This window comes from Astyanax mexicanus, chromosome 6 (genome assembly GCF_023375975.1).
Source record: "Astyanax mexicanus isolate ESR-SI-001 chromosome 6, AstMex3_surface, whole genome shotgun sequence".
Taxonomy (NCBI): Eukaryota; Metazoa; Chordata; class Actinopteri; order Characiformes; family Acestrorhamphidae; genus Astyanax; species Astyanax mexicanus.
The window spans coordinates 8,724,292-8,738,695 of record NC_064413.1 but is presented as its reverse complement, the minus strand read 5'-3'; the positions used below and the strand labels follow the sequence as shown (position 1 = coordinate 8,738,695).

Sequence of the window (14,404 nt, the reverse complement as noted above, 5' to 3'; positions counted from 1 at the left end):
CCTGGGCGTCTCTGCCGCAGCTGATACAAAACCCCGGGATTTTTACTTTCTGGACCTGGGTTACCCGCCTCTACTCATTAGTAGTGCACTAGATAGGGAGAGACTATTTATTTTTCCCTGATCTTTTGAAATTATTAGGATGTTTTATAACTTATACTTACTTGATAAAAAATATCTGTCCCTGTTTCCTCAAACACACTTAATTAACCCTTTCAGACCTGAAAGTAAAAAAAAAACCCTGTAAGAAACAAAAAATAAATAAAAAAACATTTAAAAGTTTGGATTATAATTGGATTATATATATATATATATATATATATATATATATATATATATATATATATTAGTGGATATATAAATATACTCTAAGTAAAAGAATCAATATATTTGCTATATATATATAGAGTACATTTAGAGTACATTTATATATCCACTATTAAATCTTAAGAAAAAGAAAAGGTGTGACTTGGGTGTAAGCTTTGATTAAGTTGTATGATAAGGAAAATATGAAAATAATGATCCATTACACATTTACTGTCTACCTCCCAATAGACAGGGAAATACCAGCATTTACAATTTTATTCGTGCTTTTAATCAGGATTAATCACTGAATTTTGCTGTAATAATCTGATTTTAATCGATTGACACCACCATCAAAACACAATATTGTGATGCTTCGATATATTGCTATTATATTTAATTCATTGCTCCTTACACCCCTAAGTACTCACGTGGGAAGGTTTGTAATATTTTATAATGACTGCGTGCAAATATTAAAGTGATTAGCATATGGACACACTTAATTAGCCCGGTCAGACCTGAAAGTAAAAATAAATGTTAATTGGATTGAAGTTTGAAACAAGTTTTAATCGATGCAATTCAAAAAATAAATCAGTTCTGACGTCTAAAATTAACATACTCACTGGGCAAAAGGACACTGGGCCAGATCCGTTTTGAATTGTGCCGGATCCGGGCCAGATCCTTTTTGCTATCTGGGTAGTTTCAATGCAAAGAAAAATAGACGTTGATTTAGCATAGCCCTTTTACCATCTGGGAACCAGATGCGTCGTGCATCAGTTCACAGCTGAATCGAATGCTTTCAGGAGTCGGTTCTGTAAATTTAGTTGAACTGATTCATCACTGAGCGGTGCGTGCCCAAGGGCATGCAAATGTCACACTGCGGCGCGAGCAGTTACCATGGAAACCCAAGGGTTTCGGTGAACAGAGCTGCGGTCAGTGTGGATGAGCTACTCTCACACACTGTAGAGCTATGCACAGCTAATGCTGAAACCTCGCCTTTATATCGCACTTATTATACAGAACTTTTGTGTGCTTCTGTATTTCCACCTCGGTCTCAGCTGCCCCAATCAAGAAAATCCATCCAATCGTTTTCCGTGAATCAACTGAAAAAGTTTGGTGTCAGAAATCATTTGATTGTATTAGCAGTTTGGATACACATTTTCATTCATTGTTTTTCTTATTTTTCCTACATTGAATACTATAAATGAATACTGAAGTCATCCAGACTATGAAGGAACACAAAATACATGAATAGGTGCTCTTATCTGGCATTCTGTTAACTTGCAGATCCTGAGGCTGGTAAATCTGATTAATTTACCCGGTGCAACAGAGGAAACTCTTGCTTTTCCTTTCTTGGGGTGGTCCTGATAAGAGCCCGTTTCATCATAACTTTTAGATGGTCTCTGCGACTGCAATTGATGCTACTTTTAAAGTTCTTGAAATGTTTTAGATTGAATGACCTGTATTCCTAAAGTATTATTTATTTACTTAGTTGAGTAGTTCTTGCCATAACATGGATTGGAACATTACACAGATAGGGTTATTACTGTATACCAACTCTACCTCTTCACAACTTTACAACTGATGATCTCAAACACATTATGAGACAAGAATTTAAGTAATTAACTCCTGATAAGTCCAGCACAGCTGTTAACTGAAAGCCATTCCAGGTGACCCTACCTCATAAAGCTGACTGAGAAAATTCAGCCAAGACATGCAAAGCTGTCAACTTAGCAAGAGGTGTCTACAGAATCTAAATGATAAAAACACATTCTGTATGCATCAAAGTACAGGGGTTATAATTCAATATATTCAATATAAAAGGAAAACAGTTGTAGTATAAAAACAAACTATATATGTATACAATCAGAGTAAATAATAATAAAAAAAGAGTACAGTTCAGTCCTGTTTGGGTTTTTTAGTGTTTATTTTATTAGTCAGGGGAAAATCACTGTACCACACTCGAGACCCTGACTGAAATCACACAAACACACAGTGAAGGAAACGGTACAAAATTCAGCACTTAAAAATAAGCCCTTTTTTAAATAAAAGAATAAAAAAATATCAGTAGTGCATACATGGACTTTGGCAAACGAGAGGTCACATTTTCAGAAGCTTCCGCTTTATTTCTGCACAGTACTGTCCTTATTCTCAGTGCAAAACATTCAGGAGTGTTTAGAGCAAGTCATGACATTTCAATAGCACTTTACTGCTTATAATTATTATTATTAATAATAATACAAATAAAAATAATAATACTTTTTATTGTTATTATTATACTGCTCTTCTGACCATCAGTCAGGCTTGCTTTTAGGCGCTCTAGGCTGATGTCAGGAGCTATACAAAAAATATTAGCAAATATTAAGGAAACTATGTATAGTGCAATTCTCCCAAGTACAAACGGCACACAGTAAGTGCAGCTACAATTCAAAAAACCTCAGTTCAAATCTCTGCTACTAACTATTCCACTTCAACACAGTTACAAGCCCAACCCACTGCAGCATAGTCGTACTAAGAACTGTAGGTACCATACAAAGTGAATCACACATGAAAAACCATAAACCGTTGTACAAGGGATTCAAATCTGTTGGATTTAAACAAATAAGTAAGGTCAAATAAGGCCAAACATTAAATATTTTAATTCTTATTTTTACATTTTCAAATAAATGCTTCAAATAAAGTACATCCTCTATACTCTTACGAGTGTACTGTGGATGTATTTAACCAAACCACTGCTTTTTTTTTTTTTTTCCTCCAAAAGCCCCGCAAAGACACTGAGGTTCAAACATTTACACACATGTACAAACACAAATGACAGTCTACTCCAACAAGAGCAAATTTTGTCATAGTAAATTGTTCCCCCTCTTTTTATTGTAAACTCTTTATGATGGAGCATCCTGCTGAGCCACTGATGCTCACAAATCCTCACTTATGCAATCCTGCAGAAATAACAAGGCGCAAGTGTGTTAGGCTACACAGCAGGTAAAAGTGGCCCAAACTTTTTAATATTTAGTTTACGCTGTTTACACAGTCTTTATATATATCTGTCAAATGACAAATCAGATACAGGTGCAATCCCAAAAAAATAGAATATCATTGAAAAGTAACTATTTCAGTAATTTAGTTCAAAATGTGAAACTCATATCATATAGATGTATTACACACAGATTGATCTATTTTAAGCGTTTATTTCTTTTATTGTTGACGACTATGGCTTACAGCAAATACAAACCCAAAAGTAAGTATCTCTAAAAATATATAATATTATATATGACCAACTAATACTTTTGACAGTGTGGGCAGTGTGCCAAGTCCTGCTGGAAAATGAAATCCACATCTTCATTAAAAGTTTTCAACAGACGGAAGCATGAAGTGCTGTAAGATTTTGTGCGAAAAACTGCACTGACTTTAGACTTGATAATAGAACACAGTGGACCAACACCAGCAGATGACATGTCTCTCCAAACCATTACTGATTGGTGGAAACTTCACACTAGACCTCAAGCAGTTTGGACTGTGTGTCTCTCCACTCTTCCTCCAGATTCTGATCACTGGATTTTCTAAATGAAATGTAAAATGTACTGATGGTAAATGACGCTTTGGGGAGACATGTCATCTACTGGTAATTCAATTTACTGTAATAATTATGAAATTATTTTAATCTATAAGTTTGACTTTACATGAATTCAACAGTGTGCACTTACAAATCCAGTTTATTGCTGAAGTTGTTCACAAACAGCTTGTGCACATCTTGATCCCTCTGTTAAAAGGGGAAGGGGAAAAAAAGACAATCAGATAAAAGAATTCAGAGACACATTTTGAATGTATGTAGAATGCTGTGCTTGGAAAAATCAGGAACTTCGTGTCAGATAATGATAAAAGAGCAAAATCAAGTTTGAAATCGGATGAACCTCTTATGCTCAAAGCCTGTTTTTGCCATTTTTTGGCTGAAATCACAAACCCGAATCTTGAGGCCTTAAACTCTAACAGAATATGGAACTGGAAGCAGTTTCATTAAAAATATTGTTACTGAAAAGCCTTTAAAGTTTTATTAGAAAATACCTAAAAGATACCAAAATTAATCTCATTCATTTTAAAATCTAGATTTTAGAGCCTATGAATTGAACAGTTCTTGTCCATGAATACTTAGGCTACGTTCACATTACCAGACTGGAGTGACTCAAATATTATTTTTTGCTCAATGTGGCACAGATTTTTCATAGCTGTGTGAATGTGCCAAATCTGATTATTACTCAGATACTCAGATTTGAGTCACTTTCATATGTGGTCCTAAATTGGATACGTATCCAATTCATGGACATGTGACACGAATGTGAACAGTCAAATCTGAATTAATACGTCGTTTTTCTTTTACGCATGCGCTACGTGCTTCTCTCTTGTACCCACACAAAATATTGCTGTAAAAACAGCAAAAGCAAACTGCCTGTTCTTTTTTCACCTCCTCGAACTGAGCATGTACTTCAGACCAGCTGTTTACTCTCCACTCCAGCAAAAGATGCTCCACATATGAGCTGCTAATACATCTATTTCCCTTTATAAAGCTACGATTCGTTTCTCAAATATGACATTTATACACCCTTTCAATGTGCACATGTGAGACATTTCAGGGATAGATTCCTTCACATTACACAGATACAGATCACTTACATTTGTGAATGTGAACCGTCAGGATAGCCCAATCCAATCTGAGCAAAAAAATTGGATTTGGGCAATGTGGCTTGTAATATGAACATAGCCGTTGTGCTATTAATGCTCCACTAGGGATCATCTTTCATCTATAATAATCTATAGGAAACATTGAACCAGCAGCTTTTTCAAGAGTTTTTTAAAATCCAAACTTTTAAAAACAAAAATAAACTAACTAGAATTCCTCAGATAACCTCAAGCAAATGAGTCCTGTAATCATAACTGATTTCTGGCCTGCTGGCCAAAAATAAGTTCAAAAAGTTACTTATGGTAATGCAATGGAGTTAATGTAGTGCAATACTACCCACTTCTGCTTAGCAGTGACAATGATATGGAAGTGTGTGAGGTGTGGTGCTGGTAAAAGTGTATTGAGTAGCCAGTATTTTTCAACAGGTCCAAAAGTGATTCCTTTCAACAGTGAGGTGCTGTTAAACTGCAGCAACAGATGATTTACAGTCTGTACCATCCATACAGGGCCCCTGTTTGTTTTATTTCTGGCCTTTAAGCGTAGCTACACACAATAAGCTGGGAACTGAGCGTTTGCTTGCGTTTACCTACCGCCTTCTCCAGAACAACTGGGTGCTCTGGCAGAAAGTCTGGTTTCTTCTTGGCCATTGGTGAACTTGCCAACTTGATTAGGAAATCTCTGCTGTATGATATTCTTTCTGAAACAAAAATACCTTGATATTACTTTAAAAAAAGTTACTTTCAAAAACAAATAGGGGTGTGACGAGACACTAATATCACGAGACGAGACGAGACACGATATTGGGTTCACGAGAACGAGACGAGACTTAAAAATAAAATTTTAAAGAAAACGTCAAAAAAGAAAAATGGCTTGAAAACTAGAGTTTTATTTGACAAAATCATATAACAGAAACTTAACAGACTGGTTTATCTCACACATTGATTCTATAAGAAATAGAAATAAGAATAATAATAAAAAATAAAAATAAAACTGTTCTAGGTCTTATATAGTGCAAACAATAATTGCAATCCACAACCAGTCATATTAAGCCTATGGTTTGTGTTTTTTTCTTCTAAATCTCTTGTAATTTAACTATGCATAACCACAACCAGTCATATTAAGACTATGCAAACAGATACGTATACAGTACAGAGCTAAGGGATTAGTATAACTGTCTATGAAACAGACACGTGTAGGATTTACTTACAGTATTTATATATGGTTTGTGTCTTGTTGGTCACCCTGTTACCGTTTATTTTTTCCACTGGAGCCAAAATGCAGCCAGACAAACAACTTAAACGTAGCAGAAGCATCTTCTATACAAATGCCCAAATTTTCCTTTTCTACTGAGCACTGCTCAGCCATCACACTATCGCTATTGCTACTGGATTGCCAGATCCCTCTTAAAAAGTCAACACTTAACTGTTTTTTAGCCCCGCGAGACAGGTTTAAGCCTGATGAGAAATATCGTCCGTTTTAATCTCGTGAGATCTCGTGCCACAGATCTTGTCACACCCCTAAAAACAAACATAGTCTCTCGCACTTCACACACAGTAAGCCTCAATCAAAATAGCCATAAATAGCTTGTTTTTCAGTTTGTCATTTGCTGCTGAATGGTGATGGTAAAAAACATTACTAGTCTCATTAGGATGCAGAACCAGTGCAACAATTCCAGTCGTGAAATTTCCTCATTACTAAGTATTCCACACTCAAAATGTTCCTACAGACCTCCAAACCTTGTGTGTTTCTCAGATTAGCTCAAGAACTGTAGAATGTAAAGAAACTTCAGACTCAGACAGTGCAATACAGTGTTCTGGACTGTGCAAGCATATCGTTTTACCACTGGGGTGCGCCATACCTCAGATTAGTATGGGCCTGCACAGCGTCTGCACAAAGCTCAACAATCAATATAATATGGATGAAATTTAAAGTAACTAGCCCCAATGATACAATAAAAAAAAAAAAAATCATAATCTGATTCATTTACTTTTACAATTATGGTATTTCGCTTATTTATAGGCCTTACACATGAATTATACAATTTTACATATGGATGTCCCGATCATATATATATTTTTTTGTCCACAGTCAGAGTCATTTGATTTTAAGTTATCTGTCGAGTCCCAATTCAATAATTTGGCAACACAGTAAAAACAAATACAAAAAAAATCCAAGTTGTCCCTTAAGGACCCTTTTATTATTTTTTTTTTAAGAATAATTAGTATCAAAACAGACAGTTTTTAGCACAAAATAATCAAGAACTAAAATAATTAAATAGCCTCATTAATGATTTCCATTTAAATAGGCATCTTACCTTAAATAAATGAACTAAAACAACAATTATTTTTTCCTTACTCCAACTTGGAAAGAGAGAGAGAGTGAAAGAGAGAGAGAGAGAGAGAGAGAGAGAACCTGAAAACCTTTAGAACAGTGACGCTGTGTATGGCTTGATGGGTTGCTTGCTGGATTAGCGTCCATGATAACTGGCCACGATGATAAACAAGTGCGAATGTTCGAGCACACTCGCAACAAATACACTTGGGTGATATGAGGGACTTGTTGCCGTTGCAGTGTGAGCTCAGTATGGGCATTTTCAGTGCGCACATGCAGTAGAGTCTATGGTGAACTTGTGGAATAACATAACGTTATATTTTTTAAAAAATCAGTAATTTTTGCCCAAACAAAATCTGGTGGGTGTACCTACAAACAGAATTGGCGATAAACGCACTGTGAAAGGACTATGTGGTGATTTGATGTGGCTAATATATTACTGTGGTCACTAACCCCGGGCATTTTAAAGCAGGAAACATTAAAGTGTTTGGGGAAGTGCAGCTCTAAGAGCAGGGTTGGGCTGCGCTGATTTAAAGCAGCACTACAACAGTAGGCCTGGAAGACCTAGGCTAATGTTATGCTGTTTCAGTGGCAAACTTCTATAAAATAACCTATCCATGACAGCCACGACAAAGGATCGTAAGAAAGGAGCTGAGACTAAAAGGCTGCAGATATAGCCTTTAAAAAACAACAACAAATAAATAAAAAATGAGATAATGAAAAACTAACGATTCCCTGTGTTTCATGTAATTGCTCACATTTACCTGTTTTAGCAGGTGCTTGACTTTGGTTGTGCAGGTTGAGAATTTCATAAAACTGCTCCACTGTAACAGTGTTCACCTGTAGACACAGTAAACTGACAGCTCAAGGCTCATAAAGGGCTAAATTATGCAATTAGGCATGAGAGTGATTCTTAGACTACTATTTATCTGCATGCTGCATAAAAAAAAAAATGCCTTACTGAGTTCTTCCCCCCTGAATTCTTATACGGCTCAGCTGCTTCCTCCATCTCTGGCTCTGCAAAATAAAGGATGCAGTACGAAATAAATTACTTACATAATACCACATATTAACATATAAAATAGTATAATTAATAATAATATAAGAAGCAATCATTTGTATTTTAATATCCACTATTATAAGCTTAAGTCTTGAGAAAAAGGAAAAAGTGTGATTATTGTGATTAATCATAGAATATTGTGATTATTCCTATTAATTTTTTTAATCGACTGAAATTACATAAACTGCAACTCAAAGTAGCTCACAGTAAATTAATACTGATGTAAGAAATTATTGTTAGATTAGACTTAAGACTAGATTTGATTAGTTTCTCAGACTATCTAGCATGTCCAGTTTATTGACACTAACTTGGAACCTTCGGGTAGCTTTATAGTACACTGCACACCACAGGGTAGTGGACCATTTTCAGCACACTCTAGCAGTGCTTGTGTGTGACGCAAGAAGAAGTGGATGTGTGTTGATGAGGTTTTAGGCATATTTCAAGTGTTTTTCTTGTTTATTTGTTTCCCAATGCATCTGTGACGGGGTTGGTTGAGTGTGCGGCTTAAGTGGGTGTGTCTGAGTTGAGTGTGACGGGGTTGAGTGCAATAGAGTTGTGTGGGTTAAGTTTAAACAGGTTGAGACTGACGGGGTTTGCTGAACATGACAGGGTTGGTTGAGTGTGACGGGGTGGATTAAACATGACAAGGTCCAGTGCGAGAGGGGTTCAGTATGACAGGGTCCAATGTGACAGGGTTGAGCATGACGGGGTTGAGTGTGATGGGGTTCAGTGTGACAGGGGTTCAGTGTGACAGGGGTCCAGTGCGACGGGGGTCCAGTGCGACGGGGTGGAGCGTGACAGGGTTCAGTGTGACAGGGGTCCAGTGCGACGGGGGTCCAGTGCGACGGGGGTCCAGTGCGACGGGGTGGAGCGTGACAGGGTTCAGTGTGACAGGTTTAAGCGTGATGGGGGTTAAGTGCAACAGGTTTAGTGTGACGTGGTTGAGCGTGACGGAGTTAAGTGTAACAGAGGTCCAGTGCAATAGGGTCAGTGCAACAGGGTAGAGCGTGACGGGGGTCCAGTGCGACAGGGGTCCAGTGCGACAGGGGTCCAGTGCGACAGTGGTGAGCGTTATGGGGGTTAAGTGCAACAGGTTTAGTGTGACGTGGTTGAGCGTGACGGGGTCCAGTGCGACAGGGGTGAGCGGGACGAGGGTTAAGTGTGACAGGTTTAGTGTTACTGGGTTGAGTGTGACAGGGGTCCAGTGAAACAGGGTCAGTGCAAAAGGGTTGAGCGTGACGGGGTTCAGTGCGACAGGGGTCCAGTGCGACAGGGGTCCAGTGCGACAGGGGTGAGCGGGACGAGGGTTAAGTGTTACTGGGTTGAGTGTGACAGGGGTCCAGTGCAACGGGGTCAGTGCGACAGGGTTGAGCATGACGGGGTTCAGTGCGACAGTGGTCCAATACAACAGGGTTGAGCAGACAGGGGTTAAGTGAGACAGGTTTAGTAATACTGGGTTGAGTGTGCGGGGTTGGTTGAGAGTGATGGGTTGGAATACATGCTACTAAACCAACAATTGTTTTGAACTCTGGGATGCTGATTAACTAGAACCAAATAAACCAGTATATGCTGGCCAACAAGCACCATCAGCATTAATGAGTGTGTTATTTTTAACACTTGTACGCTGGTCAGCCAGAAAACTGTTTACCTACAAAGTAATCTTCTATGATTCCTGTTTCTGATAAAGTGTCCAGTGAACTAAAACGTATGTATGTATGTCTTACCAAAATGTTCATGCAGTGCCGGAAGGTCCAACCCATCTTCATTTACATTTAAACGGCGCAGAGGCCTCGCCGGCTCCAGATTCCTCACCCGTCTCCTGGATACTTCCATCATTCTGTTAAAACATTTCAATGTTTTATTCCTGCACAATATATACGAAGGTGGTTTCACATTACAGCTATGCTGCTTAATAAAAAAAAATACATGTGTTTAAAATCTATAACAAATCTTTCATAGGAATGTATTAATTTATACAGACCATTTCGCACCGGAGGTATTACGAGTGCTGAAATCAAATCTGTTATAAGCTTATTTAAGAGACATATGTAGAATTGTTAACTTTTTAAAAACAAATTAAAATGTTAATCTTTTTTTTCTGGACACGAACTGGTTTATATTAGTTGTGTTACTTAAATAAGCATGTTTGATTATTAGTCCTCAAAAGAATACTAATTTGTCAGTGTTAATTGGTCAGTGTAGCATTTATCAGATTAATTATCTCATTAGTTTAAAACTAAATTTGAAAATACAAGATTCTGTGTAAAGCCATTTTTTTCATATTTTCCACTTTGTATAGTGAAAAGGTGTTCATCCATTTCACATTTTCTTGTCTGTCTAGGAGTAAGTTAAAATTACTTTTACTATTATTTCATTTTTTCCCCCTTTTTTGCATCTTGTAGCAAAATCCTAATGAGGTAATGCATTATAATTTAGTAAAATGAACAAACAAGAAAAGTGAAGATTTTTTTTGCTTAAATTTTGAAAATGAGGGTCAGAAAGAAAACTAGAAAACAAATTTTGATGAATGGATGAAAACCCATTCCTTCTTTACTAGGTTAAGTGAAAAAAAAACAAATGCAGCTAAATGCAGAATATTTAAAAATGAGTAAAAGTTTATTCTTTTTTCTGTTTAATATAGTAGGAAAGAAGAAATATATTTGTTTTCCACAATTTTTCTAGTTTTCACATGTATGCATCTCACAAAAATATATAAAAATACATCTTTAGTCGATTTTATAATATAAGTGGGTTGAATTATTCCATTAGCTTGGAGGAAAAAATGAGAAATTGAGTACATATTATTTTATTTTTTTGTGAGAATCAGATTGTAAAGGATAGAAATAATGAACTCTAAAATTGGAAAAGGCGAATGTAGACCCAATTTACTATTTCCAGGTAACAGATAAACTGATAAGGCCTATACTGACAAAAAGCACTTAATAAATATATATTATAGGTTAGCTAACTTTCTGATCCACCTTACATCAGAAACTGCAAAACTATTTAAGGTGGAACAACTATATAAAACTTAATGTTAACTTACTTTACTTATTTACGTTCATAATACGACTTAGCTAACCAGTTGGACCAGTTTACCTTTTTACACATTTATTTAGTCAGAAATGCTATAAATCATTAATAAATGTAAGAATGACAGAATTTAAACCCACAGCTAGCGTTAGCTAAGCCCCTCAGCGTCCTGGCAGACTTTCACTAGCCAACCAGCTATCGGTTTGGTCAGGACCGAATCTATCGCTATAAAACCAGCTGAAAAAGCCTTAAACACCCCGAGGATCTGCCAGAACTGAGTTAAAACGCTTTACTGTCGAATTCGATGGTTAAAGTTCAGTCTTACATCGTGTTTATCCCTCCGCTTACACGCTAACCGCAGCCGGGCACACCGCGCTGTGGTCTCTCCAGCCTGAAAAGAGCCTCAGCGAGGAGAACACAGCAGCTCATCCACCAGCAGCAGCAGCAGCAGCACAGCCAGAACAGCACAGCCAGCAAGCAGCGGATTACCCAGATTTATCACATTATATCACACTATCAATCACTGCACACAGGACCTTCCAAATGTATACACACACCTTCTCAATCTCTACACTGTAAATGAATACTGAAGTCATCCAGACTATGAAGGAGCACATATGGAATTATTAAATAAATTTAAAAAAATGTTAAAGAAGCCAGTTTTATATTTTAGATTCTTCAAATTTGCACCTCTTGCTTAGATGACAGTTTTGCACATCTTGGCTGGATTTTCTAAGTCAGCTTCATGAGGTAGAGTCACCTGTAATGGCTTTCAGTGAACTTTTAGAAAATCAGTTGTAAAGTTGTGAAGAGGTAGAGTTGGTATACAGTAAATAGCTCTAGTAATGTTCTAATCCAGATTATGGCAAAAACTACTCAACTAAATAAAGAAATATATATATATATATTTTTAAAGACAGATCTGCACACTCTTGGTATTTTAATCTCAGTTTCTTTATGAGGTAGAGTTACCTGGAATAGTTTTTCAGCACCTTGAAGGAGTTTCTGGAGTTGCTGCTTTTCCTTTACACTGTGAAGCTCCAGCTCATCCCAAATCACCATCTCAGTTCATCAGGTTTAGATCAGGGGATTGTGGAGGACAAACACTTTTTTACTGTTTACTATGTAATTTCATAGATGTTCCTTAGCTGTTTTCATGTACCGGTATTTAGTATTAATCTATAATGTAGAAAATACATTAAATAAACAAATAAAGAAAAACACTAAATGATGTGTGATGATGTGTCCAAACTTTTGACTGATACTGTATATATTGTATACACATTGGGAAAAAAACATAAAACATAGAAAAAAACATAAATTACTGAACATGCTGCATTCTTCAGTGTCTTCAGTTCCTTTAAAAATAGAACAGTATGAAGATTTTGATGTCACTGATGTCAGATCCCAAGCCTATGGAGCCTATCCCAGCCGGCATCAGGCAGAAGGCAGTTACACCCTGGACAGGCAACCAATCCAGTAAAATAATCCAGAAAGTTCATTGTACAATACACTATGCATACTAATAAAATGCATTCTAAAGTTATTTTGTATATACAGGACATACACACACACATATATATATATATATATATATATATATATATATATATATATATATATGCTGTTTGTGACAAACCAAACCGTGTGAAAATCGGTATAAGTTGGTAGAGATACCGATTGTTATAGGTGTATTTTACACCTCCCTCTGTGTAAATTAATGCACTCAGGGCGCAGGGTTGCCTCCTCCAATATGGCAGCCATGCCAGCACGTCAGCTCCAATAGACAGCCTTAGTCGATGCGGCGTCTATGTATATGTATTTGATTGTAACTCTGACTGAGGTGGTCAATCTTAACACTCACTCCTGTTATCTAAATTCATTCTTAGATCTTATTTATTTTTAAAATAAAAAGATTTGGGGAAAAATCACTAGAATGTGCTCAGTGTCCTCATGCTATTAGCAATAGCCGCTATTTTTCATGTATTTAGCTAATTCTATGCAAAAAAACTTATTCCTGTTACTTTTAGTCCAGTTACTTATAACATAAAATGTAATAGGAATGAGTATTACCCCCTGGTTTATTGATTTATTAATGTGAATATTAGTTTTTGTAAACCAACCTTTTTTCAGTTCTGTTTGGTTCATCAGGTATCTATTTGTTTAATAAATTGCATAACAATAAATTTTATCAATTCCTTACATTACTTTTACTAAGAAGTATTTTTCTACCTGATTAATGAATGTCAATACTTTTTACACATTTGCTCAGGGTTTATGTTTCATGATTTTTGTCATATTTGCACATGGGCTTTAGACACTTTTGGGTGCGACGTGGAAAATGTTTCATTTAAAGGAACCATCTTAAAAATGTTAACACCAATGAATTTGTGTATATCAATGTTAATTGTTCAAATGGTGCTGTGAGTTGCTTTAACTAAACCCTCATTTAACAGTGTCATGTGGATGAACTATCATTCATGACATACCTATAAGAAGCAGATAATATATCAGTTAATATTGCTCAGTACAAGTTATAATTTTGAAATATCATCATAACATGGATAATTTTGCAATTTACTTTCCCAGTCAAAGGTTTTGAAGCACCTTAAATTCAGCAGTTTTTCATTATTTAAAAATGTTCTGCATTGTAGATTACTACTAAAGTCATAAAAACTATCAAGAAAAAAATCTGGAATTAAGTAGAGAAGAAAAAACCTCTTGCTTAGATGACAGCTTTGCACTTCTTGGCTGGATTTTCTCAGTCAGCTTTATGAGGTAGAGCCACCTGGACTGGCTTCCAAAACATTAAAACTTTAAAAGTATCCTCAAATACAGTCGCAAAGATCATCAAAACATTATGATGGATCTGGCTCTTATCAAGACCACCCCAGGAAATGAAGAGCAAAAGTTATACACATATTAACAGCACTGAATGAGAAGGTGTGTTCAAACTTTTGACTGGTACTGTACTCCTTAAAAGACATAATTATGTGATTTCTGAC

At 36.4% G+C, this 14,404-nt stretch overlaps 1 protein-coding gene across 2 annotated transcripts; it reads right to left on the bottom strand.

The window, feature by feature from the left end:
• Positions 1 to 2,208: 2,208 nt before the first annotated feature.
• gra (granulito) lies at positions 2,209 to 12,016 on the bottom strand. 2 transcript variants are annotated; one of them, XM_022673967.2, is made up of 7 exons: positions 11,725 to 12,016; positions 10,091 to 10,203; positions 8,268 to 8,323; positions 8,071 to 8,146; positions 5,566 to 5,672; positions 4,005 to 4,060; positions 2,209 to 3,860 (listed from the first exon to the last, which is right to left on the bottom strand). In XM_022673967.2, exons 2-7 carry the CDS (start codon positions 10,200 to 10,202, stop codon positions 3,794 to 3,796), a joined length of 474 nt encoding a protein of 157 aa, XP_022529688.2. In that variant the 5' UTR covers position 10,203; positions 11,725 to 12,016; the 3' UTR covers positions 2,209 to 3,793. The 2 variants fall into 2 exon arrangements, with proteins under 2 accessions (XP_022529688.2, XP_007256566.2); XM_007256504.4 differs by having other exon boundaries at positions 2,209 to 3,239; positions 11,725 to 11,999.
• Between the last annotated feature and the right edge of the window lie 2,388 nt (positions 12,017 to 14,404).